This window comes from Podarcis pityusensis (genome assembly GCF_964106645.2).
Source record: "Podarcis pityusensis genome assembly, chromosome: 1".
NCBI lineage: Eukaryota > Metazoa > Chordata > Lepidosauria > Squamata > Lacertidae > Podarcis > Podarcis pityusensis.
The window spans coordinates 85,227,870-85,253,641 of NC_138028.1; the positions used below are offsets into that span (position 1 = coordinate 85,227,870).

General features: G+C 46.0%; 3 protein-coding genes across 12 annotated transcripts in view; 1 reads left to right on the forward strand and 2 right to left on the reverse strand.

The window, feature by feature from the left end:
* Nucleotides 1-1,941: 1,941 nt before the first annotated feature.
* On the reverse strand, nt 1,942-10,737 carry LOC308476162 (glycine N-acyltransferase-like protein 3). 8 transcript variants are annotated; one of them, XM_081003624.1, is made up of 6 exons: nt 10,648-10,737; nt 7,177-10,036; nt 6,627-6,734; nt 5,484-5,610; nt 5,000-5,129; nt 1,942-2,944 (listed from the first exon to the last, which is right to left on the reverse strand). In XM_081003624.1, exons 2-6 carry the CDS (start codon nt 7,441-7,443, stop codon nt 2,533-2,535), a joined length of 1,044 nt encoding a protein of 347 aa, XP_080859750.1. In that variant the 5' UTR covers nt 7,444-10,036; nt 10,648-10,737; the 3' UTR covers nt 1,942-2,532. The 8 variants fall into 8 exon arrangements, with proteins under 8 accessions (XP_080859750.1, XP_080859756.1, XP_080859755.1 ...); XM_081003630.1 differs by lacking the exon at nt 10,648-10,737 and having other exon boundaries at nt 7,177-7,281; nt 9,894-10,519; XM_081003629.1 differs by lacking the exon at nt 10,648-10,737 and having other exon boundaries at nt 7,177-7,281; nt 8,927-10,519.
* A 383-nt stretch (nt 10,738-11,120) lies between these two features.
* AIP (AHR interacting HSP90 co-chaperone) lies at nt 11,121-19,152 on the forward strand. Its single transcript, XM_081003688.1, has 6 exons — nt 11,121-11,249; nt 13,117-13,296; nt 14,334-14,522; nt 14,933-15,109; nt 15,498-15,639; nt 16,142-19,152. Exons 1-6 carry the CDS (start codon nt 11,151-11,153, stop codon nt 16,345-16,347), a joined length of 993 nt encoding a protein of 330 aa, XP_080859814.1. The 5' UTR covers nt 11,121-11,150; the 3' UTR covers nt 16,348-19,152.
* A 735-nt stretch (nt 19,153-19,887) lies between these two features.
* The window catches only part of LOC308475875 (unconventional myosin-X-like), a 79,872-nt gene continuing 73,987 nt past the window's right edge, over nt 19,888-25,772 (reverse strand). For all 3 annotated transcript variants that reach the window (XM_081003350.1, XM_081003351.1, XM_081003352.1), the window contains 5 exons: nt 25,298-25,434; nt 24,962-25,088; nt 24,118-24,567; nt 23,277-23,468; nt 19,888-22,690 (listed from right to left, as the gene is read on the reverse strand). In XM_081003350.1, coding sequence (XP_080859476.1) covers nt 22,577-22,690; nt 23,277-23,468; nt 24,118-24,567; nt 24,962-25,088; nt 25,298-25,434 — 1,020 coding nt within the window. In that variant the 3' untranslated portion in view covers nt 19,888-22,576. The remainder of the gene's footprint in view (nt 22,691-23,276; nt 23,469-24,117; nt 24,568-24,961; nt 25,089-25,297; nt 25,435-25,772) is intronic.

Here is a 25,772-nt window from a genome sequence, read left to right on the forward strand (position 1 = left end):
GGGGGGTGTTTCAGGGCAGATGCTCACTATGTGGATTAGGCAGGCTTCCTCCCCTTACCCAATCAAGCCACTGCAAGCAGTCAGATATGTGGTGGAAATGACCCAGTCTGGCCATTAAGAGGTGGTGTGCACAAGGCTCCCACACAGTGACAGCTGCCATATCGTGATCCAAATTGGCCTCTCTGGTCACAGTAATTTGTGAATCAGGCCTCCACAGCCGAAATGTTAGGGCACTGTGAGGAACAAGTCCCTGCATCTCATCTGCTACTGTTTCAGGGGTTCTGAACAAACTGGGGGGGGGGGGGGAATAGAAAGCAACTGTCTTCTGAAAGTGTTTTTCCAAGAGGATTGAAATGTGTCAAATGCAGTCTATTGGCCATAAGAGGCTCTAGAAGAGGTGAGTTCTTATGTGTCTGTGCCTAGCAAAATTGCTCTTTGAAAGCATGACCGTGAAACCACTGGCAGTGCGGAATGTGACGTGTTAACTCAGTATGCTATTAGGAAAGTCTCTATTAGCATTCTTTGTTAATAAAGTTGTAGACAGTGTAACCAGAAGGCATAATTCCTGTAGGCTTTTGTTCTCGTACAAACCAGCCAGCTAAGGCAGAAGAGGGTGAGGTTAGCCCCCTGTCCTCATTCCTGTACGATCTGTGCTACTCGCTCTTGGACCTTCCATGATTTCACAAAAAAAGCACGGTTGCTGCTACTCACGTCACATTACCATCTCCAAAAAGAAATGCTGGGTTTGTGAGGGACGGAGGTGGCGGTTTGCCATATTTGTCTACTGCCTAAAGATGTAGCTTTTAGACAGGGGTGTTTTGTACACTCATTTGCAAACTATAAAAGGGGGTTACATTTCCAGCCACATTTTTCTTCTTTCTTAGCTCTCATCTTACACTCACTCTAGATGGCATTTAGGGGCTTGTTGGTTTGTGGATTGGAGCAAGGCCGCCATTTCTTGGAGGATGAATGGATCGAACTGCACTAGTATGTGACCAAATAGATAATAATGAATATGAATTATGGTAATGAACATAGGTGAACATAATGTCATGAAATGCAAAAGCAGCTGTATATCCACTATGCTGGTGGGGCCAGTAGTACAGGTAAGATACTTACATTTCTAAGAGCCTAAATTGGCCTTCATCAATATGGTACCCACCAGATATTTTGGACTACAACTCACATCATCACTGATTATTAGTCATGCTAGCTGGGGTGGATGGGAGTTGTGCCCTTCAGATGTTTTTGGATCTGGAGTAAGAAACACCTTGTCTAAATGGATAAAGAGGATAGGAGTGAAGATGATGCAGAGAATTGCCCACAAGTACTAAGAGTACGCACACACACCTGTGCAATTTTCCAGTAAACTATTAACATTGTACCAGACAATGTGTGTCTTCCCCCAAGCTTAGGTAGGACCTCTTGTTCTTGGCTCCTAGAACAGCTAAATGCATTTTTACAGGGTTGTTGGGTGGGTTTGTGGGGGGTTTTTAATGCCCCAGATAATACTTTGTACTTGCTCAAATGTAGCTATTTTATTCCTTGGTATCAGTAAAGTTTGAGTTGTTATTTGAAGCTGTCATTCAGCAATGATGAACAGGTATGAGAAATGGGCTCCCAACAGTAGCCCTTGTGGTATACTGCTGGAAGTGCACTCTTGCGTTGAATACTAGAAGCTATGGGAAGAATTGAGCTTCACACTCTTCTGTCACTTTTTCTGCTTGCCAGACAGACCAATCTCTCCTCTCCTCCCACCACACGCTGTTCTTGGGGTTCTCTCAACACCTCCCACCCTATGAGCCAATTTCAGGGGGCACATGGCACGAGAAGAAAGCCCTATTGTGCTAGCAGAACTCCTGTGTGGGCTTCTTCTGATGGGGGACCAGTTCGTTGACTCTGGCCCTATGTATCTTCTGCTGGTACTCAGGCCAAACAGTGTGCATTTTACAAATGTGATATAATTTAATTGGAATTTTCTGGTGTTAAAGTCAAATATTGTATAGCACGTGCCTTAACAGTTGTCTGCAGCGATTGCACATAGCTTCTCCCAATACTTCATTTAAGGTTCTGTTTACAGACATTATCATTTCTATTACTTTACTGAGCCTCTACAAGAGGTCTACATAAATGTTTTGTCAGGGTATAAACAGGGAGCAGTACTGCTAGGTTAGCCAACTGGAGGCTTCAAACCTGTCAAAAGTTCTCAGACTTCCTCTGGTGGCCCAGCAACCCTGGGATGCAACTCTTCCGGGAGCACAGATGGAATCGGTGAAAATCAAATCTATCCTTCATCTGCTGGCTATTTGTTTGAGGTCTGGATCTAATCGGTGTTAGCTGGAAAGGTATTGATTCAGCTTAGATGTTAACTGTAGGGCCAATGTGCTTGTGTCCAGATTATTAAATGTGAACCTAGTTCTTGAAACTTCATGCAACTTAAAATATATATATATATAGGAATTTTCTCATTTAAACCATCTGTTTCTGCTACCACTGGTTTGTTTTTTACTGACAGAGCTTTTGAATAGCCTGTCACAGCAGAGAAATGGGTGTATGCAGGTCGTAGGACAGAAAACAACTAGTAAAGTTGGCTTCAAGGCATTGTAGGGCTCTCTGCATTGATGTGTTGTTTTCCAGGACATCACCATAGACTGGGTAATTGAGGCTTTGTAGCTTCCTGCCTAGTGCTGCTATCACCAGCTGAATGTAGCCTTTGCCACGGTGTGCTGGCATGGTGTAAGCATGGGTCAGGCACCCAAATTGATCCAGCAGGACCCAAGAGATAGGACATCCTCCAGCATCCAGAAGGCAACTACTAGGGAAGCAGTCGATTAGCCGAGTCAGATAGCAGAGACTCTGCTCATTGCCGCCTACACTCCAGGTCTCATTCAGCAGGGCAGCATGAGTGGTGTTGAGGGATGAGAGTTTCAGCTCTGATCCTGACCTGAAGAAGGAAAGAAAGGTTAAGGCCTACCTTCAGAAGTAACACTTAAGGCACAATGAACCAGCCAGCTCCAGCACCCAAGTGTCAAGCCTGAAGTCTGCAGATGGAGCTGGGATGCCCTGCAACCACCTGAAGGTTAACATGACAAAAGGTATAACTGAGCCCTCTGTGGCTTTTCTAGATCTACGAGCACATGGTGGTGCTTGTTTGATTTCTAGTCATGGAGAATGGGAGGCCCTAGCTAGTTTATTATTGATTAAATTTATTCCCTACCGTTATTAGTGAGGGACCCAGTTTTTATGCTGACTTCCTTACTTGGGCTACATTTTCCCAAAATTAATTAAGAGGGAATGATGAGTGGCATTGTTATGAGACTATTAAATGCCACCAATGTTGTTTGTTCCTGTACTTGCTGCAACAGAGTTAAATCTTGAATATTTAGTACAGGCTTCCTCAAACTTGGCCCTCCAGATATTTTTGAGACTACAATTCCCATCATCCCTGACCACTGGTCCTGCTAGCTAGGGATCATGGGAGTTGTAGACAAAAAGCATCTGGAGGGCCGAGTTTGAGGAAGCCTGATTTAGTACCAGCAAAGATTTAGTACAGAGGAGCTCATCACCTTGTGTAGCTGCTATTAGCCCAGTGGACTCATAATAGTATAAACTACAGCTATGCTTTTGGTAAGTTGATCCCACTCTGCAGATGAAATGTTTCAGGAATATTAACCCTATGAAAGCACAATCCTTTATTGTAATATTTATCAACAGTGATGTTACATTCTAACCTCACTGCCTGCCCAGTTGAATGTCCTCCCCTCCCCTTCCCATTTTACAGAGGACTTCTCCAGTGGCCCTGATGAACCTTACTAAGTACCTGCCTTTTGTAAAGCCTACAAATACCGTATTTTTCGCTCTATAATACGCACCTGACCATAACACGCACGTAGTTTTTAGAGGAGGCAAACAAGGAAAAAAATACTCTAAACGAAACAGTGGATGTATGATTTTTATGGTTCATGCTGTGGCCACAGATATGTGATCTGATGGTGAGTTTGGGGTAGCCCAATGCAAAAATCCTGAGGATCCATGTGGATCCGTGCTTTGTAACCACGTTTTAAGTGGGGAGGGAAGGAAAAGGGACAAGGAGCACGCGTGAGGTGTGTGGAGAAGGATGCTGCTAATAATGCAGGAGAGGGGTTTAAGGGGAGAAGGAACACACGTGGGGTGTGTGGAGAAGGATGCTGCTAATAATGCAGGAGAGGGGTATAAGGGAAGAAGGCTCCTCTCCTCTCTCCGCTTTGCTCCTTTAAAACAAGCAGGCTCTGCTTCTCTCCCTCCTCCCCGGCTCGGCTAGCTGAAAAGCTTTGCTGCTATTTAGCGAGCTAAGTGGGGAGGAGAGAGGGACAGAGAGCACGGTTGATTTAAAGGAGCCAACCAGACAGGAGCCGCTTACACCTGTGTAAGTGGCTCCTCTCCTGCTTTGCTGTTTCAAAGCGAGCCACAGAGGAGGGAAGGAAGGGGAACCATGGATCCTCTGCCCATGACTGCAGCAGATCCCCCCGCCATCCGTAGGCATTCGCTCCATAACACGCACAGACATTTCCCCTTACTTTCTAGGAGAAAAAAAGTGAGTGTTATGGAGAGAAAAATGTATGATTTACAGAGATACACAAACACTGGCTTACTAGCCAGCCATTGTTTGTGCTTCCTCCTAATCACCTTGCTTGTGTCCTTGGGCATGTGCAGAGTACCTGGGTAAAAAACAGGGATCATCTCTCATTTGAATTATGGGAAAAAATCAGAAATATTGAGGAGTCTTTCTGCAGTTACAACTGCCAAGGTCCTTGTCCTTTCTTCCTGAAAAGATAACGCTGCCTAGCATAAGAGTCACCTCTTGGCTTTGAGTTTATTTCCTCTTGCACATATTTTCCCCTGTTACAGGTCTCCAGTGAGTGGGCACCATGCTCTAAATTACTAGTACATAGGCAAATGTCTCCGGCCTTCCTTGTATTGCTTGCTACCTGCAACCCCTGAGTCATAGAGTGTGACATACGTGGGTGTGGAAGAAGACAAATTCAAGGGTTTCTGCACAACAAAAACCTGGGTTCGAGTCACCAGCTTTGCGGAGAAATGCTTGGCAGCTGCTAGGTTTTGAGATGTCTGATACACACCATCCTGCAGACCTGGGTGTGGAAAATGGTGAGGGGATTATTGAGGTGCTCAGAGGAGACGGGCAGAAGTCACAGAAGCATAGACCACAACTCTATATGATTATGGGAAAGGTAAAACAGTGATCACCTCAAGTAAACCTTGCTCTGACTAGCGAAGAGGATTTCAGCAGCACCAAAACTAAGATTTTCTTCCACAGATGCAGAGCAGGTTACAATAACACTTCTCTAAATATATATGCCAATGCTGAAACAGTTTAGAAAAGTACACACACACACTTAAAACTTGTGCATACAATATTCCTTTTTTAAGAATTCTAAATTAGTAACACTGGCACATGCACAGAACTGGATGTTGAGGTGTCTTACCCTGAAGTAAGAATTCTTGTTTCCAATCAATGGCATCAGAATCTTTCACCAATTTCTCATAGACATCCAGGTCCTTATAGAAAACTGCACAAGACTGGGTAAAATAGTTCCTTTCTGAAGGCACTTTCTAGGCAAATACAAGCAGGAAAGATGGGAAGAGGTCATTCCTTTGCACACACTAGCCCACCTAGGAGTCTTCATCTAAAGAGCAGGCGTAAAAAGCTTCAAAACAGGTGGATAAGATTTTTTTTATCATAGCAAACCCTCTGCAAGACATAGGCAACCACAGAAAGCACACATCAGATTGCTCATCTGATCAGCGGCAAAAACCCCTCTTCAGATGATGGAGGTGCAATTTGCATCCAGCCTCAGATGATCAATCTCATTTTTTAATTTCTCCCCTCTTTTTGCTCCTGCTCCTAATACCGGGGAGGTCTTTGATCTGATCAGGCCTCTGGGTTGGGTGTTTGCCACCCTTGCTTTAAACCAATTAAGTGTTACTATGCAAAATATGTGCAGTTTTTCTGTTTTAGGGGGCTCAAATGACTCCCCCCACTAACATATCTGATGTAGAGAACAGCATTTCCCAAGCATTCAGCTGACAATATTTCATTGCCAGGAAAATATGCCCCAGCTCATACCTCTTTTATGAGTCTGCTGTGGAAAGTACTTGTGCAAAGGAGTTAGGCACCTGTTGGGGTGTTGTTGGCACCCTGGCAACAGAGAATTTCCTGCACCAGGAATGCTCCATCTCCCAATCCCATCTTCCCCACTATGACTCTTTGTATGTGGCTGTACTCTCCCTTGGGTAAACGTGTGCATCATCCCCCTTTAAAAATAATGGGGCAGACATGTTGCTGCTCCAGCAACAGTGCACCACACCGCTACACTATGAGAGCATAAGTACAAGTTATCAAGCTATCAGCACTAAATTGAGATTAAGACTAACATGCAACATTATTGCTATTTGCTTCACTTTCTGCCAGACTGGGCAGGGAATTATGGCTTTACCTGCCTCTACCTTCTCTGTTCCCACTGGTAGTGCTTTCTTCGTCCTCACAATTCAAGCCCTGATTTGTAGCTGATGCTACTCACAGAACCAAGACAAACATCCCTCTCTTGGATGTCCCATCACAGCAGTACCTCTCTCTGGAGCCGTGCAATGACCACTTGGAAGCTGGGCCAGGAATCTACCAGTATCTCCTGATGGAAAGCGTTGCCGTGACACACGTTCAGCACAGCCCCATGGACCTGGTGGGACAAGAGGGAGGGGGCACGGCACGGCCATTTCAGCTATCTTGACGTAACAGAAACAGGAGCATTAAAAGAATTCAGATGTGTTCCTGGTTTCTTTCAAATGTCGCCTGTCAGTTTTGTGGCCAGCCTTGCCGTTAACCTTGTCAGTGGTCAGTTGATCCATGAAGCCAACAGTGAGTCATGACATTGCCAACCCAACCTTACCTGCCATTTTCTGGAAAGCCCTTGTGCCCAGAGTACAGTTCCTTGATCTCCTGACATTTCCAGCTCTAAAGGATAAGAAAGAAACCACTACCCCCTTCCCTCAGATTCTTGGATTAAAGAGGTATCTGTCACAGACTGGGCTCCTGGTGGTGTTCACATTAAGCTTTGGGTTGGAATCATCGTCCAAGCAGAGGTTCTGCATCTGCCTGGCAAAAAGCAGAGGCCATCTCACCTTTAGAGATTCAGGGAAGCAGCTCCTCAGCTCTTTCTTCAGTACTCGAAGCTCATCCTTGTTGACTAACACCAGCATCCTCAGAGTAGGCTGGGCCTCTAGATGCTCCAGAAATGAAGACAAAGACCAATGGTGCTTGGGGTGAAAGGATCTAACCTTCCCTTGTACTTCCCTTTCAGCAAAAATCTGCCATGGCAGAAAAAGCAACACACATTTTAATGATGCTGGGTTGTAGAAGTTTGCCAGTCTCAGATTTACTTGGGTCATATGACTGGGTAAATGCCACAGAACACAGACAATGAGCTGTACAAAATGGCACTGCTGTGCCTCCTTTCACACCCCAATCTTAAAGGTGGACTCACCTGGGCACTTGGAAATTGGAGTAAGTGCATTCAAGGTTAGTAACAGCTTGATCAGTAACAGGGTTCTGTCTCAACAGAGTCAGGAGTTCCTGATGAATTCAAAGTCCAAGGCAAAATAACTTTTGACTAAGTCATCTTGGGACATCATCTAGCAAGCTAGCTTGTTCCTGAGGCCTTCCCCTTCATTTGTTTGAGAGAATCACCTGGAGCTACTTCAATGCAGGGGCGTAGCTAGCGGCTCCGGCACCCAGAGTGGCGGGGGCGCCACAGCAATCCACCCAGGGGGGTGGCCAGCAAGTCCGCCTTGCAGACACAAGCCCCATGCTGCTGTTTCAGGCAGTGCAGGCTCCCAAGCCCCAGCGTCACTCCCAGGACAGATGTGTGGCTCAGGCACACTGCAGGCCAGGCCCCGCAGTAAGTGCTGCCGCCCACGGTGTGCCATTTTGTCACCTCAGGGATGACACACGGGGCGGACCGCACCCCCTTCCTATGCCCCTGCTTCTATATTAACTCACCTTTCTGCAATGCACCTATGCTCTGCTGGTAGCACCCTGCATCCAACTTTCCTGGATTTTGGAATAGAGAGTAAATGAAATGGCATCTTATTTTTCTAAACTCTCCCAAGTGCTCTCAAACAGAAGAAAGGAGGACAATGTATTAAGTGGAGGAAGGAAGCACCAGATCACTCTAGAGAAATTTCAGAATTCAAGTCTTTCATCGATTGCCTTTCATGTTAATTTACAGTGGCATCTGTCACACAACATTCATGCAGGAATAACATTTCTGCAGGTGCGCTAGCATCGACGGCAGTGTTCAGTGTTTCCCAAATACCAAGCACAGGACTTGGAATGCCCTTAGAGCTAGGGTCCTGGGCCTTTACTATTTGCACATGTTTGGGGCATGTGTGCATCAGCCAATGCGTCTTCTGCTTATCTCTCCATAACAAACGGCATCTGTCCCAATTCTCTCTTACTCAGCTGTTAAAGGTATAAGGTGCTTGTCTTGTGTGTCTGACAACCCTACACCAGTCAATAAAAGATTCTCGCTCCAGTGTGGACCCTTGGCACAATCAGATTTCTTTGTAACGGCGAAGCAAGACCCAGATATGCAGAAATCAACCTTGTTGAATATATCAAAAAGCAAAAGTATAACTTATCATATTAAAACCTAGCAGGAGAAGCAGCAGCTGTCAGTGCTAGAAAGGCAGCTTAGATCTGAACTAAAAACACCAAAATACCTAATCGTGGTGTGTGGAGCTCTGTAGTGCTCCCATCTCTTCCTTAATTGGGCACTTACCGTCTGCAAAATGATATGAGGATGTTTCTGGATCCAGTTCTGGGGACCTTGCAAAAGGGAAAGGAAATATTTTCTTCAGCAGGGCCTCTTACCTGCCAGGTACAATGGAAAGGGCTAGAGTCCTCTTGTCAGTCTACTACACAGTCATCAGAGGCAGTTAGGGGCGAAGCGAGAAGGTGGAGAGTCCTTTGCCAGATTGTTCTCATGCAGCAGACAAATGATTCATTCCCACATTTTCTGAGCCCACAGGGGAAATGGTTCAACCTAGCTTGGAAACAGTTATCCTGTCCCTGTCAAACATGTATTTTTATTTATTTATTGGTTAATTATTAAAAAACACACATCCCTAACATCCTAGTTAAGGTGAAGGAGACTGTAAATAACAAAGCAGAAAAAACTGAAGCTGGAGAAATAGGAAATTCATGGTCAGCAGCCATCTAGGACAAACGAGGACCAGGACAAAATCAGAAAATGAACAAAACCTGCAAATGATGCAATGTAGGTGGGGGGTGTTATCCAAAGGTCACACATGTTTAGCAAGGCCTTCTCAGAAGGACCCTTATTTACTTTAAAAAGTGCACAACAATATATTTGAATTATATCTATCCATCTATCTAGTGAAAATATCAGCCGTGTGTGGATATATAAAAATAAAAAGATCAATTTTATACACAATCCTACTATAGTAAGTAAAATGTAAATATGCAAAATTCTTACATAATTACATTTTGTCTTTAGTTCACTCACTTCCCATGATTTTTGTAATCACTGAGACACTCATAATTTAATCACCACCCTTTTATTTGCAATCTAGCTATCCTGAGGAAATTGACAAAGTCTAGGCACACGTACCTGGAAGTCATTTCCACTGAACTCAATGGAGCATATAGGATTGCATTGTAAAGATGCAATGCGAAGTGCAATTACTAGGGCAGAGCTTTCCAAGCTTTTCATGTTGGTGACACAGTTTTTAGACATAAATGAACCCCTTTCCAGCCTCGGGAAGAGCATGGGGAGCATTCATGTGACACACCTACATGCTGCAGCCAACACACTAACCTCTCACGACAAACAGCTCCCTAAGCTGTCAAAAATGGTCTTCAAGGGTGTTAAGCATTGAAAAGAACTTCTGCATTAGCAAACCAATAGGAAGGAAAACTTATGTTGGGGAATGGGGAGAAAGGCTTCTTCCTTTAGATTTTCTGTAATTAAGAGAGAAAGGGAATATTCGTGACCTAGAGCAGAAACAGGATTTGGCATTTCTTTTTACATGTAGCCCAGCATAGAATAATAGAGTTAGAAGGGACCCCATGGATCATCTAGTCTATTGTTGTTGTTTAGTTGTTCAGTCGTGTCTGACTCTTTGTGACCCCATGGACCAGAGCACGCCAGGCACTCCTGTCTTCCACTGCCTCCTGCAGCTTGATCAAACTCATGTTGAGGACACTGTCCAACCATCTCATCCTCGTCCCCTTCTCCTTGTGCCCTCAATCTTTCTCAACATCAGGGTCTTTTCCAGGGAGTCTTCTCAGGAGGTGGCCAAAGTATTGGAGCCTCAGCTTCAGGATCTGTCCTTCTAGTAAGAACTCAGGGCTGATTTCCTTAAGAATGGATAGGTTTGATCTTCTTGCAGTCCATGGGGCTCTCAAGAGTCTCCTCCAGCACCACAATTCAAAAGCATCAATTCTTCAGCGATCAGCCTTCTTTATGGTCCAGCTCTCACTTCCATACATCGCTACTGGGAAAACCATCTAGTCTAGCCCCCTGCAATGCAGGAATATACCCTCATACCGAGATCATTCAAACCTGTAACCTTGGTATTAGCAGGTATCTCAGTATGTTGGATTTTGTGTGCAACGTTGCTCTGCTGTTCTATACCCACTGTAGGCAGTATTAACATTTTTTGTATTACAACAGCCGATTAGCAGTATGCAATAACAACTACGTTGTCTGCAGACTCCGTAGCTCCTGTACGAAGCCAAAAAGCTCCCCCGCAGACTAGGGAGACGCAACAGGCACGTAAAGAAAAACGCGCAGGCGCAGACTGGACTCAGGCCGCTACTTGGGACAAGAGTTGAGAGCCCAGATCCGCGCAACGCAGCGCCGCCCGCCCCTCTGTTTACAATAAGTATAGCCGGCCGAGGCTCAGCCCGAGTCATTCCGAAAGACTTCGGCTGCCGCCAGCCGCGTCCGAAGCCGGATACGGAAATAACCGACGACATCCGGCATCCGCCGAAGGGAGCTTCGGCGGCTCGTCCGTAGGCTACGGAGACGCACGAAGGTTGCCTCGAAGCAAAACTCGGGCGAGGAGCCATCATGGCGGACCAGGTCGCGCAGCTCCGGGCGGATGGCATCCAGAAGCGGTTGGTGCAGGAAGGCCGAGGGCCTCAACCAGATTACCAAGATGGTACCAAGGTGAGAAAGGACGGTTTCTCGGGGCTGAGGTAAATAACGGAACGGGGCCGGAGGAACGCGCATGCGCAAGCGAGTGGCGATGACGCACGAGGGGGCTAAAATACGCGTGCGCAGGGAAGATAGTGGGGTGCGGGGTTTGTGAGTTGAGCTCGTTACCCACGCTTTATTACATCCAGCATTTTGCTAACTCGAGGCTGATTTGTTCCTGCCTTCGAGATGGAGGGATTCTTCCCCCACTCCGCCCATAAATGTGCATTTTGCAAGCTGTGCTTCCAAGTCCACTTCGAATATGTGACGGGTTAATCCCGAGGGGGGGAAGGAAGTATGGGGGGGGTCTTATTTATTTAATAAAATGTATACACTGCTTGGGGGACGCGGGTGGCGCTGTGGTCTAAACCACAGAGCGCAGGGCTTGCCGATCAGAAGGTCGGCGGTTCCCCAAAGCATCAATTGATACAAGAGGCCCTGCCCCAACCTTCAAAACAGGATCATATTTGCAGTGAGAACAGACTTGGTGCTTGTAAACTGAATATGTGCATTAAAATAGGATAAAGCGACATCTGTGCTACCAGTAAACACTTTACAGATTAATCTGCATAATTGGATAGTGAAGACACTTGCTTCTCCCAGTCGTGGTATGCGTGAGAGAAACCTTTATTCCTTTAAGAAGGGCCATAGGTGAGTAGCAGATCAGGTGCTTTGTATGCAGGTTCTGCACCAGGCATCTTCAATTAAAAGGAACAGATAGGAAGGGAGAGGAAAGGGCCTCCTCTTCCCAAGACCCTGTTGAGCAGCTGCTGGTAGTCAGAGCACGTAACCCTAAACTAGGGGGCAAATAGTCTGATCTGCTATAAAGTAGCTTCCTGGGATAAAAGTCACCTAGGCCACCTTTAGCTAGTAGCAGATCTGTGTTCATAAGATGCTGAAGCCCCTTCCTCCATTTACATTTCCTAATGCAGTAACCCCCCCCTTTATTCTCTGCCTGAGAAATTGGGGGACAGAGATATTTAAACAAGTTATTTTTATTTGCTGTATAATTCCCCTACAGCATCATGAATAACAGTTTCTTCTGGCTCAGTAGCTTGTGAGACCTGCTGCTCAATCCACCCACATAGCAGTATGGTATGGTGAGTGAGCTGGTACAGGCTTGTGTTTAAGTCGTAGCCATGGTTGGCCAGGACTTGCATGTAGGTGAGTGAATGGGCTAGCAGAGGAGGGAATGGAGTGCTCTGTTCTTCTGCATCCAGCTTGGTACTGCAACTCTCCAGTCTTTCTTTGCCAGCTCCCAGCTGGCTACTAAACATTTTTGCAGGCTAGGTAACTTTTCTGGGCTTATTTAAAACCCTGGGCTAGGACTTTCTATATCTATTTGCCGGTTGATATGACCAGTTATTTAAATGGATGTTGAGAATCAAATTTGTATTTATTTAATGCTTCCCATATAAAGTCCCAAAGTGATTTAGCAACATCCATATGTGTGTGTGTGTGTGTGTGTGTGTGTGTACATGTCAAGGACAGATGCAGATGGGGGGTGGAACTCCACTTGAAAAGCTTATTGTAGAAAATGAAGGTTATTTGATAGGCCCCAAAAAGATGAAAGAGTTGGTGCCTGCTTGATGCCATGAAAGGGAGCTTCATAGGGTAGGTACCACCATGTTAAAGGTCCAGTTCCTACAGTGCATGGAATGGATCAGCTAATAAGCTGAAATTTCTACAAACTCTGTTCTTAGCTTGATTGCACTAACTCTTTCACTTGTATACAGTAAGGGCAATGTACTGTGCTATTAGCTTTATTCATGATATTATAAGTTGGTGTAATACCACGTCAGTTCCTTAATCCAACCACTCCGCTTCCCCTTCTCTTCAGGTGACCTTCCACTACCGCACACTGCTCTGCAGTGCGGACCAGCGAGTCTTGGATGACAGCCGTACCCGAGGGAAGCCCATGGAGCTCATCATTGGCAAGAAATTCAAGCTACCCGTTTGGGAGACTATCCTGCACACCATGAGAGAGGGAGAGATGGCTGAGTTCTTGTGTGACACAAAGGTAATCCTTGTGGGATGATCAGCCTCATAGAATTGTTGAGTTGGAAGGGACCACGAGGGTCATCTAGTCCAATCCCCTGCAATGCAGGAAGTGGGGCTCAAACCCATGACCTTGGGATTAAGAGTCTCCTGCTCTACCAACTGAGCTATCATAGAACCAACATTCTTAAGTCTTAATTAATGCATGAACGGGTTAATACCACAGAATAAGCTGTCCTGCCAGGCTTAGTTAGATCACTTCCCCTTAGGTCATCAAGCCTATTGTTCTAACCTCCACGTACATCTACCTGAGAAGCTCAGCATGGCTCTCACAAACCACTATTTTGAGTTCCTAGACCAATCATTTAGAAACTTTAACCACTTTGTAACTTAGCCAACTTTTAGCGTCTGTGCAACTTTATGAAGCCATTTGAAGTCAGTAAACCATTTTTAATTTACCCAATGTGTGGTCTTTTTCTATGTTAGGGGAGGAGGAAAACTTTGGAAGGAGCTTGGAAGGGTGTATTATGAAGGTTTAACAACTTATATTTCCACACTTTATTTTGCTGTATATTTTGCTATTTTAAATCTGCTAGGGTTCTCTCACTAAACAGTACTTGCCTCAGACTTGGATCTTGGCATCCAGGTACTCTTCTTTCTATATACCTGTTTTTAAGTTGAACCCAGAATCCCCACTTCTGCGGCAAGCTAGCTTGGTCTAGTGTGGGAAGTGGCTTAGACATACCAGGCCAGGAAAGGCCTCTTCCCTAACCCTGGCATCTGTAGTTTCCCTAACACATTCTTATGCTTTCTTGGTGCAGAATTGGAGTTTCCTTAGCTGCAGCTTTCAGGATTCTCCTTCCACAACTCACAACTAAGTATTTGGATCTGGCACAGGTGATGGAATGCCAGATTTGTTCTTTTTGGAGAGACAATACACCATTTTGCACGTGCACAAAATTTTATCTCATATCCTTGGGGCTGATGGTATTCCCTGGGAGAGGTTCTTCTCTCCTAGCAAGAAGGACTATGCCTGATCTTTTCTTTCTTTCTCTCCAGCATGTGGTCTTGTACCCAATGGTGTCAAAGAGCTTGAGGAACATTGCGGCTGGGAAAGATCCACTGGAGGGACAACGGCATTGCTGTGGCATTGCTCAGATGCATGAGCATCACTCCCTGGGTTACCCAGACCTCGATGAGCTGCAGCAGAACCCCCAGCCCCTCATCTTTGCCATTGAGATGCTCAAGGTGAGGGGAAGGAAAGGTGAGGTCCTCTGGGACAGTCAGAATCAGGAGCGTGATGACTCTCTTGTGTATTTGAGAGTTTCTCCTGTATGTGGGTGTATGGATGTGCAAGAAGGGAGGAGAAAGCTGATTCCCAACAGATCTGTCTTGGTCTCCGCTTTTATTTTCTTGGCTAAGTACATGAGATGATTTTGCTAGCTTTTTAAAGGTACCACACAGGGATGAAGCAGCAGCTGCCTACTGAGAGCCCTCCTATTATCTCACTCCCCCCCCCTTTCATAAATCTCATCAAAGACTGTTTTTTTTCTTACCTGTACCCTGGGATGCGGAAGGCACACAGTGAGACGGGCTCTTACAGTGCTCACATTGCCCCCGCTATCTAACCCAGCCTGCTGCCTTTGTGCCTTGCTTAGGTGGAAGTTCCTGGCACATACCGGCAAGATCCTTGGGCCATGTCCGATGACGAGAAAGTGAAGGCCGTGCCCCTGATCCACCAGGAAGGCAATGAGCTCTACAAGGAAGGCAAAGTGCAGGAGGCAGCTGCCAAGTACTACGATGCCATCGCTTGCCTCAAGAACCTGCAGATGAAGGTGAGTGAAGGCGCGTCTTCCTCACACCCTAGTGCAGCTTCACTTTTGTCTACACATTTGTGTTAAGAGGGTGGGTGTGTCAGCTCCGGATGTAGCAGGGATCCCACTTCCCTTGCATCATGCTGCAGAGTCAGATGTGAGTTGTGGATTGATAAGCAGGGTTGGCACCGCATAAAGGGCAGCCCTTCTTCCTGCGCAGTTCCTCCCCTGTCTTTCATTCCATAAGGTCTGCTCTGATGGCAGGGCTTCCAGGAGGCCACTCCTTTTCAGTCAACAGGGCCCTTGGTTGTGCTGCCCAGCCATCATGGCACTTCTGTTCTCATATGTAGGGGAACCTTTGAAATCCTCCAGCTGTGCCTCACGCTCCTTACCTTGTCCTGTACCCCAGGAGCAGCCCGGATCCCCAGACTGGATCCAGCTGGACCAACAAATCACCCCTTTGCTGCTGAATTACTGCCAGTGTAAGCTGTTGAACGAGGAGTATTACGAGGTGCTGGATCACTGCTCCTCTATTCTCAACAAGTATGAAGGTAAGGCATTTTGCTGGCCACACCATGCCCTAGTGGGGAATGGGAAGCAGCTCTGAAAATAGGGAGTTGTGGGATTTGATTAATCTAACTTTGTGTTGCGAGGGACTGCATGTGGGGGCAGAGGCAGCCTACTGTGGTTGTAGAGAGCCAGCGTGGTATAGTGGTTAACGTGTTGGACTAGGACCTGGGAGACCAGGGTGCACATCTCTCAGACATGAAGCTCACTGGGTGACCTTGTGCTATGCTAGTCACTGTCTCCTAGCCTATCCAACCTCACAGGGTCGTGAAGATAAAATGAGAAGGGGAGAACCCTGGTGCATCACCTGGGCGATAGGTGTGATATGTGTCATTTTAAATAAATAAGAGAGTCCTTGCATGTAACTGGGGTTGAGGGGGGAGCTTTGTATTGTGCCCTGGTTGAAAGTGGAATAGACCACTGGGTGGGCCTGGTCAGAGTGTACGGAGCCTGCCTGCATTACTCAGGTGCTGGCTCTCCCCGCAGATAACGTCAAAGCCTACTTCAAGCGAGCCAAGGCCCATGCTGCTGTTTGGAATGCAACCGAAGCGCAGGCTGACTTTGCCAAGGTCTTGCAGCTGGATCCGTCGTTGGGCCCTGTGGTTGCCCGGGAGCTGCGTAGCCTGGAGACCCGCTTACGTCAGAAAGAAGACGAGGACAAGATCCGTTTCAAAGGCATATTCTCTCAGTAGCCACGATGCCGCCTGCTGCTGTCCCACTCGGGACAGCTGAGGCTTTGCTGTCGGCGCTCTAGGGCCAGGCAGCGCCAATGGACCATGAGACTCCTTGGCTCAGGGCTAGTGCGGCCCTCCCCTTTGCACAGATATTGGGGAAGCCGCCCTTTCTTGTCAGCAAAGTATGTTGCCTCTGTGCAAATAGCAGTATTTGCGAAAGGGAAGAGGGAGAGGGAAGGGAAGGCTTTCTGATTTCCCAGGCCAAAGAGGAATGTGTCTGCCAGATTAGGTGTGAGCCTCTTATGTTATCCCTCCAAGTGACCCTTTACCCTGTTCCATTGCACACAGTGCCTTTTCCTGTGTTGCTCATGAAGAGAGAAACTTAGCTTGTGTGAGAGCTGCCAGGAGATACTGTGAGGTATGCTTTGTGTTGTGGGCCAAGGCTGAATGGGCCATTTATGATGAGAGTTGCATGAAGGTGATCAGTTCTCCCTTTGAGTGCCATTCCTCCTTGCCATGCCCTCTGTGTGCAGTAGTGCATGTGTTTGCGCTTGTACTCAGTCCATCCTGGCTAGTGTGCAGGTTATAAGGCAAGGTTGCCCTTTTCTGGCTCCTGGCTGTGTGGGATGATGCCCCAGGATCCAAATACATCTCCCTTTGTGAGGGAACCTTACATGGTGTATTGCTGAGTAAGAAGGAACCAAACCGTTGGATGCTCCGTCCAGCAGGTCTTTTTAAAGGAAAAAGAGAGACTGCACCTACTGCATTGTGGTTGTTGTGTTGGAAACCCTTGGCTTCTTTAGTTAAAGTGTGTTGTGGTGTGATAGGTCAACCATAGACATGCGGTGCCCTGTGCTGCTTTGCAATCTAGGAGGCTCTGCCGAATGCCAGCTTCCCTGTTACTTGATGTAATGGCTGCTGTCAACATTCCTTGTTGTTCCTGGTGCTTTGTAGCTGGTTGGAGGAAGAGGCAGTTTCAAAACATTTTCTGCTAAAATGAAGAACTCTTCATTTCTTTGGGCCTTTAGTACATGACTGAGAGAGAGGAGTCTTGGGCATATTGTTTCTTGATGCCTCCAGTAGCAAATATTCCAAACTGATGCAGTACAGCAACAGGCCTCAGTCCTTCCTTCTCTGAGAGGTAGGGCTTGGGAGCAAATAGCAAAAGGTGAGGCCAGCCAACCAGCCCTGCTAGAATGTATATATTTGAGCAATATACTGTGCAGCATATTCTGAAACTCCGAGGGTGACTGTTGCCACCTTCTGAAATGTTTAAGCCACATCAAGTGGCACAGGTAATTGTTGGCACCAGTGATTTACCTAAGGCCAAGGGCACACCAGGAGGGCAGTGCCTCATAAACACCAACTTTCCCTGTGAGTATAGCAGCAGCCAACAGTAAGGGGATCATGTCAAAGGCTCAGAGAGTTTTTCCCTTCCTTCTGTGTAGGAAAAGATGATGGGTGGACATGCCGTCATAAGCAGCTTTTTCCCTTTAATTATTTCAGAAACTGAATCAAAGACAGTCAGATTCACTGAAAGACTTAGGATGCAAAGAACACTTGTTCAGGGTGTTTTTCCGTGAGGAAGGATCTTTGCCCCAACCCACCAAGGTTATTTGCTTGTTAGAATGGGTTTTGTGCTTGGATTGCCAATCTTGGGTACAGAATCAGTGGAGTTCATACCTGAGCAATATCAGGACAATGGGCTCTTATAATGCCTTGAATCCCTGTTGTATGGTGAGTGTGATTGCAGTCTTTGCCTGGACTGTGAAACTGGCCCTAAAAGTGGGAGATACCATTTACCTACCCAGTTCAAATTGGATTACTTGTGTTCCTACCAAATACATCTACAGAGCCAATAATAATGTATTTTAATTTTTTTTACATCTTCCCAGTTACCTTTCCTTGCAAATCAGTTTATTTTGTTTTGTTGGTCTGTGCTGTCTCTCTTCAGTATACACCTGTACACAGTGCAGACCCCCCTCCAGACTGTTTTCAGCACCAGTGTGCATAGCACGGTCTGTATAGCTGGATTAAAAACTGTAGTTGTCAAGGTGTCCCATGGGGAAAAGGCACCTTGCTTTTTCAAAGTACTGTGTGCCTGTACTCTCCAACTTCTACTCCAGAGGGCAGCCCATTGTTGTCCTGATATTACATGCACTTGCAGAGAAAATGGGAGATCATCCAAACACCATACCAAATCAAAATTGAAATGTCATGAACCAAGCAGAAAGGAACACTTTGTTCATCCTTCTGCGGCTTTAAAATTTGCTACCCAGTGTATATTTAGCCTAGCACATGCCCCTAGGGATAAAGTGGGTGAACAGAGAATGTGGGATCGAACGCCACAGTTGGCACAATCTATTATTTCTGTGCGGCTCCCATTCAGTTCAGCGGCTCTTGCACTGAGGAACTTGGCAGTAGATTGTGCTCAGTAATGGTCGTCTAAATAACCACCAGTAGAATTCAGAGTTGTACAATAAAGTTTCCTCTCTACCACAAAGTACTGCAAGAAAATGTTTTTGCTTATGTTTTTTAATGGTTAGATTATTGTACGTTGCCTGTCTTTGAGCTACAAAGGTTGTATTGCTTTTTTCTGGACCATATCTATATTTGGAGCAGGTAGGGCTTTGTTGGTCAGCTTTGAGTCTCATGCTACACCTATCAAAGTCTCTGTACTGCTAGTGCAAATCAGTCGCAGAAGGCAAGCCTGGCTAACACAAAATCTTTGGGAAATAATTTTTAAAAATCATTGTGTTTCTATATTGCAGGTTCAAGTGTATGGTATTTGTTTATATAAAAATTAAACATATTCAAAAGCAATTTGGTGACAGTTCTGGCATCTTTGGGTCCTGGTGGAAACTAGAAAAGAAGCCAGAGGATTAAAAACTGGTGTGCTTAGTCTAGACCCCCGTTTACCTCTGAATTGCCGTCAATAAGGAAAATTGCAACTTTTTCTTCCAATAATGAAAACAAGTAATTTGCTATAAAGGAAAGTTGAAACATCTGTATACCTACTCTCCTGTTCCGATGGCTTGAACAAGGAGTTGGCTCAGGAAATCAACACAGGCACAGCCTTGTAAGTAAAATTATTGTACCCTGTTCAGTTGACTTTCTGTAGCCTAATCCCTCCCCTCAGTGATGGGATAGAAATTTTATAAAGCAGCCCAGGAAGGAATAGAGCACTTCTGAAATGTGAAAAGCTTTAGCCCATGGGCTGGATACCCATAAGCAGGTTTTCCTGCTCAATTATTCTTTTTTGGTCGTCTGTTACTAATAATTGACAGAACTCACTGTTGTGAAAGTTTACATCTGCTTGCACAACAGGACTTCCACCTTGTTTTCCTCACCTCTGCAGCCCCTATGGTTCCTAAAATTGTGGGAAGACTGCAGGGGGAAGGAGAGGAAGGTGGAGTTCCGCTATGCAAGTTCATTCCACCCGTGCATGGACTGTTACAAACAATCCAAGGAATTTGAAAAAAATAAAAAATGGGAAAGAATTCTACAAAAAAATGTCTTGTGAGCCTGTGAGTGAGGTACTGAAACAAAGAAAAACAATTTCAATCCAATAATTTATTAAACTTCCATCTTGTAAAGCCAGTTACAAATTAAACAAACAAAAAGAGCAGAAGGAAATCTGCAATAGAATTAATGGAAGTTATACTTCTAATTGGGTTTAAGCTGCCTGCAGCAACCCATGAGCCAGGACAGAGCAGTAATTCAGGGCTAAGGACTGGGGAGCAGGAAGGTGTACTAAGAAGGTTCTAGTATGTATCAGACCAAACAGGGAATATTAAGTTCACTAGTCGTCTTTGTTCCACTCTGCAACCTGGTGAGGGCCAAAACAAAGAGGTAAGAACTCTTAATGTGACTCAGTCTGGTGTCTTAAGGCAATGTTTCTCTTTCAAAACTACAGAATGGTGAGACAGTCTGTCCAGCCTTGCTGATGTAACTACATAACATGCACAGGATATTTGGGTGGGCACCTTACAGGAGAAAAGAGGTGGCTGCTAAACTCTGAACTGTGGCTTTTGTGTTTTCGCTTCAATAAAAAAGAAAGCAATTATAATTACATCACTGGATGGCTTCTTCAGACAGGTGTGACTTACTTTATTTGCATTCCCAGGGACAAAGGGATGGGAGTGTGGAAACGAGATCCCTGATTGGACAATCCTTTGTAGAGGAAAAGTTCCAGATTCTTTGGGTTTTACTGAGTGGGCTGGACAAGAGATTTGAAATTCAACCTTGGTAGGTCAGAGCAGATTGGCAGATTGATTTGCCTAGCTGAAAAAGAAAGTGGAAAACCCCAAAATAGCCTGGAATAGGGAAAAATGCTGCCTTTGTGCTTAGACAGGAAGGCATAGTTGAATATAATTCCCCTCAAATTACACAAACGTAGAAATGGATAGTAGACAAAGAATTCAGGATACTGAGAATCTTGGCTGTATTTTTCTTTTTAAAAAATTAAGTCCCTTGCCCCATAGGCTATGAAAAGATGCTTACAAATATCTGGGTAATGGCCAAAGATGTCTCAGAAGGCAGGAGGTGGGCAGAGTAAGATTTGAACCCTTTGGGGACTGGACTTCAATACTTTATCCACCTCTTTACCCCTTTCCTACTGCTAGCAGAAGCAGGATAAAGAGACATATTTTGCATTAACTGCCTTTCATCTATCATCTGCCAACCCACTGCAAGCTAGTATCATTGGAGGGCTTATGTACATGGCTTTTCTAAGCAACCACAGTGGACCAATGTGGCACTTAGCCTAGTGGAAACTTGTTGGTCTCCAGGTGGATGAACCCCTCCATAAGCTCCAGCTAGAACAGCCCATGGACAGGGATGAAGGAAAGTGTAGCCCAGGAATATCTGGAGGGCCACAGATTCCCCATCCCTCCCCTATGGCTTCAGCAGCTTACAGGATAAACCCATTCTTCCCAGGTTGACATGCTGGAGGCCTTCAGGAGAGAATGGAGCAAGTCCTCCGACAGGTGGGGATTCAGAGATTTACAGCCAACTCATCTGACTCCTCCCCGTGCCCCGATCCTTCCCTACCTCATCAAGCACAGATGATTCCTTCAGCCTTCTGTGTTCTCAGTTACCTTGACTCTAGTTGGTTTTTCTCTCTGCCGCCTTCGCAGCCAGCTCCCTCCTCTTACCTTCTCAAAATCCATTCATTTAGTCTGTTTTACTATCTGTAGCCTCCCAAGGCTTTGTGTGGCATAAAAACTAGCCTATAGAAAAGGATAAGGAATAAAAGCAGCCCAAACTCCAGGAAGGAAGGGAAAGCAGCATCAAAGTGATTAGGGAAAAGGGACTGTTCTCCTTGCAACTGGATACACGTAGATCTATCCACAAATCTCACCCCCTTGACTCATCAGAGAAATGGGTTTTTTTTATACTACCAAGTGGCAAACTCTCCAAACATGCACCATGAGAAATAGCTCCTCTCCAAAGGGCTTGGAAGAACAGCACCAAAAGAAATATGTGTCGTTTTACACACAGCTGGTGGTTTCCATAAGGATCCTGCTTCGAGTCACAAGCCTCTGTGAGGATCTCCGCTAACATCAAACAGAGTGGTCGCCTTTTAATAATTGAAAACTCTATGATTTGGAAGTAATTAAACCTTAAACCTCTGGGGATGGTAATACTGATAACACAACACAACCCGCCCTGCCCCCCACGCAGCAGAGGGCTCCCAATACTATATTCAGTAGTAGCAGCTCATCCCTGAGCGAACATCAGCCCCCCAAAGGGTTAGTTTATCTTTACCATTGGAGAGCTTGGCTGCCAAATTAACTGGAGTCTCTTATCTCTTGCGCATGCGGGAATCTTGCTTGGTGCATTACAGCACAACACTGAGACTCCCCACCCACCCACCCGCCTTTCTGCTGCTTTTATTGCACAAAATATTTCCGCGCCTCAATCTCTTCAAGAAAGGTAGCCACATTTGCTTCTGGTGGTCTCACTTTGCATCTGCAGTAAGGTCTTTACTCCAAGAGTGAGGCCAGAGGGAGCCTGGCCTCCAGCTGCCTTGAGTAGCTAGCCAGAGTAGTCGGGGTTGTGGTTTTGGTTAAAGAGCAAGCCCTACAGCTGTGGGTGCTCAGCATCAGTCCCTTTTTCCTTCTCTCAAAGCAAAGGAAAAAAGGGAGATGTTTTTTCCTTCTTACGAAAAAGGATTTTTGCTACAAATCTGGCTGGAATACAGTGTGTATCTTTCCTCAAGGGCTCTGCAGCGCCACAGGCCTCATCACCTCGTCCAGATACTCGCACGACTGTCCAGGCTGGTGGCCGATTTGATGCTACAACATTTCTTCACAATCATGTTGATGTAGGCTTTCATGATTTTAATGATCTCTCCCACCTAATAAGATAAGAGGGGACAGTCAGGATCACTTAACACACTGAGCAGTTAATATAGCAGCAATTTCTGATGGTGGCCCGAAGCCAATGGAATATAACTGGAACAGGGACTTGCAAAGGGTCTTCTGTATCCCCTTGCTTTCTCCCAACCCCTACTGCTACTATCACTTTGGGAAACGCAAGAAAGAAGCCTGCATTTCTTTGGCTGTGCACACCTGTTCCCTGAGCAGAATTCAACCCCCGCCTGCACGTGGGGTTTAAATTCCGCTCAAGGAACAGGCACAGGCAGCCCCAAAAATCTGTCAAATGCAGGTGTCTTCCTTGCTCCCCCCACCCTCCTTTGCTCAGGGAATGGGAGGTAGAAATGCTTTGCCAGCTTTGTGACTGGTGATTCCTAAGCCCCACCCACCTGTCAAATCTGACCCATGTGGCCAATCTGGGGAGCTAAAAGGGTTCCCCACCCCTGCAACATACTTTAAAAAGGAAGCCTTTCGGCTTATGCTTTTTGCCCACCGAATCCTGCCTCAGCACAAAAGTGCTTGTGGTCACTCACAAAACAGGCTAACTTAGTGTTCCATGAAGCATACCTGGGGGGTTTCAAAGTACATCTCTCTCTCATCCACTGTCAGCTTGAAGGTATTGGGCTGGGGAGCCCCAAAGAAGACAATGTGCTCATACTGGAACGTTTCTAGGGGTTTGGGGTCTCCCCGTTTGTACACCGACACATTCTCTGTGCTGACACTAAGCCAGAGATCATTGGGAAAGCCACCTTCCTTACACTGCAGGAAAGAAACAAGAAGAGTTAGCAAAGGGAAGGTGTTGCTTGGGGGGAAAAGCATGCAGTGGACGACTGAACCGAAGATTGAAAGCTCCTGGTCAAAAACCAATCCTCTCCCCCCCCCCCATCCAATGAAACCCCAGAGTAATTAGTAAAGATCCCCACCTCAAAAGCAAATAATTAAAAAATGGTGTCAAAGTAAGATCCAAAATATTTATTTATTTCGATTTACACTTCATTCTTTAATGGGATCTGCCAAATCTTAGCTCAACCATGAACAGGCTTGGTAGCCAATATTTATTTATTGTGTTTAGATCCTGCCATTCCAGACAGTTCAGGTCTGACTACTCTGTTCTCCTGCTTTCCTGTTTTATTCTCCAAACAATGCTGTGAGGTAATTTAGCTGTGGCTGAGCCAGGATTTGAACCTGGGTGTCCTCCCTCCTAGCCCAATGCTCTTCAGCAATTCGTCGATTAGCTTGCACCTCAATTCCCTCCCCCACAATCCTCAATCTGTAATAGTGGGGGTAATAAAATGGAACCATATTTGAAGGTTCTTATGAAGTGCAACTGAGATAATAAACATAATCCTCCTGTAGCATCTTTCAAAAGAAGAAGGATTAATACTGAGGCTTCTTGTGTGTCTCTCACCTCCACATCAAAGACAGTGGAGCCGTAGCCCGACCATTCCTTCATGATGTTCATGTAGGCCACCATGGCTTGCTGCTGGAGCAGCCCCTGCAGTTTGCACCACTTTTCTGTTATGCTGGCCCGAGCTGCCGACAGCTCCTCTTTCACCCACATCTCCATCATCTGCTCCTCTTCCACCTTTTGCTTCTTCACTGAGCCCGCCTTAAAGCTACGCTTCAGAGTGCCCTCCAGGAAGCTGGTCCGCCTTTTCTCCAGAGCATGGCTGCTGGGACCGCTACTCTTCATGGACTGCAGGATTTTGGACTTCAGCCTCTTCACTGGATAGATGTTGTCCAGGGACCAGGAGATTTTGGAAATATCCCCATAGAGGTACTGCAGCCTCAGAGCAGCCAAGTGCTGCAGTGTCTCCTCTGGACCAGGGAAATGGCCGTCAATGAGACTTTCATGCGCCTGTGAATAGCAGAAGGAGCAATTTTATTTGTGGGTCTATAAATGTTGTTACTTGCTATTTTATTGTTCTTTGAAACTTTGGAATTTTAATACTGTACATTGGTATGTTGTAACCAACCTTGGGAGGTAGATACACTAAAAAGCAGGCAAATAACTAGCTAACTAAAATATGTTTTTTTCCCAAAGGCTGTTTGCTTCAAGAGACCATCCCAATGCCTATGCTTACCCCTTTGGAGTTATAATTAAGTTATGTATATTGCCTTATAAGTCAAGATGAACAACTCAGTGTCCTAATAGCAATGGGCTGTTGCAGGCAAATTCTTCACAGCCCTGGCTTGATCCAGCCACCCATTCAGCCACCCACCTGCTTATTCTCTCCCATGCGAAGACTTACCTGCTCAAACATGAAAGCAAATTCCACCCCTTCCTTGGGAACGTTTTCAACATCCAAGAAACAATACAGTTTAAAGTAGAGCTGCCAGTGCCCATCCTCATCCTCCTCTTCCACGGACCCAGCAAGTCTAAAAGATGAGGAAGAAGCTGGTTACCATCTGGTTCGTTGGTTAAGAAGAGCTGGTCTACACGTAGCATCTGCCTCTGAAAACAGCATCTCTGTAGCACCCTGCCATAAGGTCTCAGAGGACCAGCAACATGGCAGAAGGCCTTCTTGTTTAGAAAGTATCAGATCCCCCAATGCTAAACAGGAGGATTATTCCTGTGAAACACCTACCTTTCAAACTTGGCCAGAACATCAGCTACAATCACCCGACTCTCAATGGCCTTGTCCACATGCTTGTTGCGTTCAAAAAGGGCAAACATGTTCCGACTATCTTCCATGGCCAACCCCCGGATCAGCTTCTCTACCACCTACAAAGGGAGGAGAGAGACTGGATGTCAGGGGTTCAGGAGCAGAGGCACAGGAAAGGGAGGAAATAGAGAGCGAGGGGGAGGAGTCCGAAGGAAATGTTAGCGATGACAGCGGTCCGAGGTCTCTGAGTCTTTCCAGCGAATCGGAAGATTCACAGAAAGGGGCTCCCATGGTCAGAGCAAGGGGGGTGCCTAGGGGGACACCCCAGGAAGAAGGGGCCAGAGGGGACTCAGAGAGCAGCAGTTGGAAATCAGGACCAGCGTCCACACCAGAGTGCAGTAGGGGGGAGGAGTCCCAGGCATCGGGATCAGGCGGCGCACTGCCAGTGGGAGGACAT

Bases quoted from the DNA above. Each gene is read 5' to 3' on its own strand.
- LOC308476162 (XM_081003624.1), bottom strand. From the start codon at position 7,443: ATGACCCAAGTAAATCTGAGACTGGCAAACTTCTACAACCCAGCATCA. The intron at 5,611-6,626 runs GTACTGCTGTGA...GTATTTGCCTAG, and splicing joins TTGCACGGCTCCAGAGAGAG to AAAGTGCCTTCAGAAAGGAA. The intron at 2,945-4,999 runs GTATGTCACACT...TTCCTTCTTCAG, and splicing joins TTGTCTTCTTCCACACCCAC to GTCAGGATCAGAGCTGAAAC.
- AIP (XM_081003688.1), top strand. From the start codon at position 11,151: ATGGCGGACCAGGTCGCGCAGCTCCGGGCGGATGGCATCCAGAAGCGG. The intron at 11,250-13,116 runs GTGAGAAAGGAC...CCTTCTCTTCAG, and splicing joins ATTACCAAGATGGTACCAAG to GTGACCTTCCACTACCGCAC. The intron at 15,110-15,497 runs GTGAGTGAAGGC...CCTGTACCCCAG, and splicing joins TCAAGAACCTGCAGATGAAG to GAGCAGCCCGGATCCCCAGA.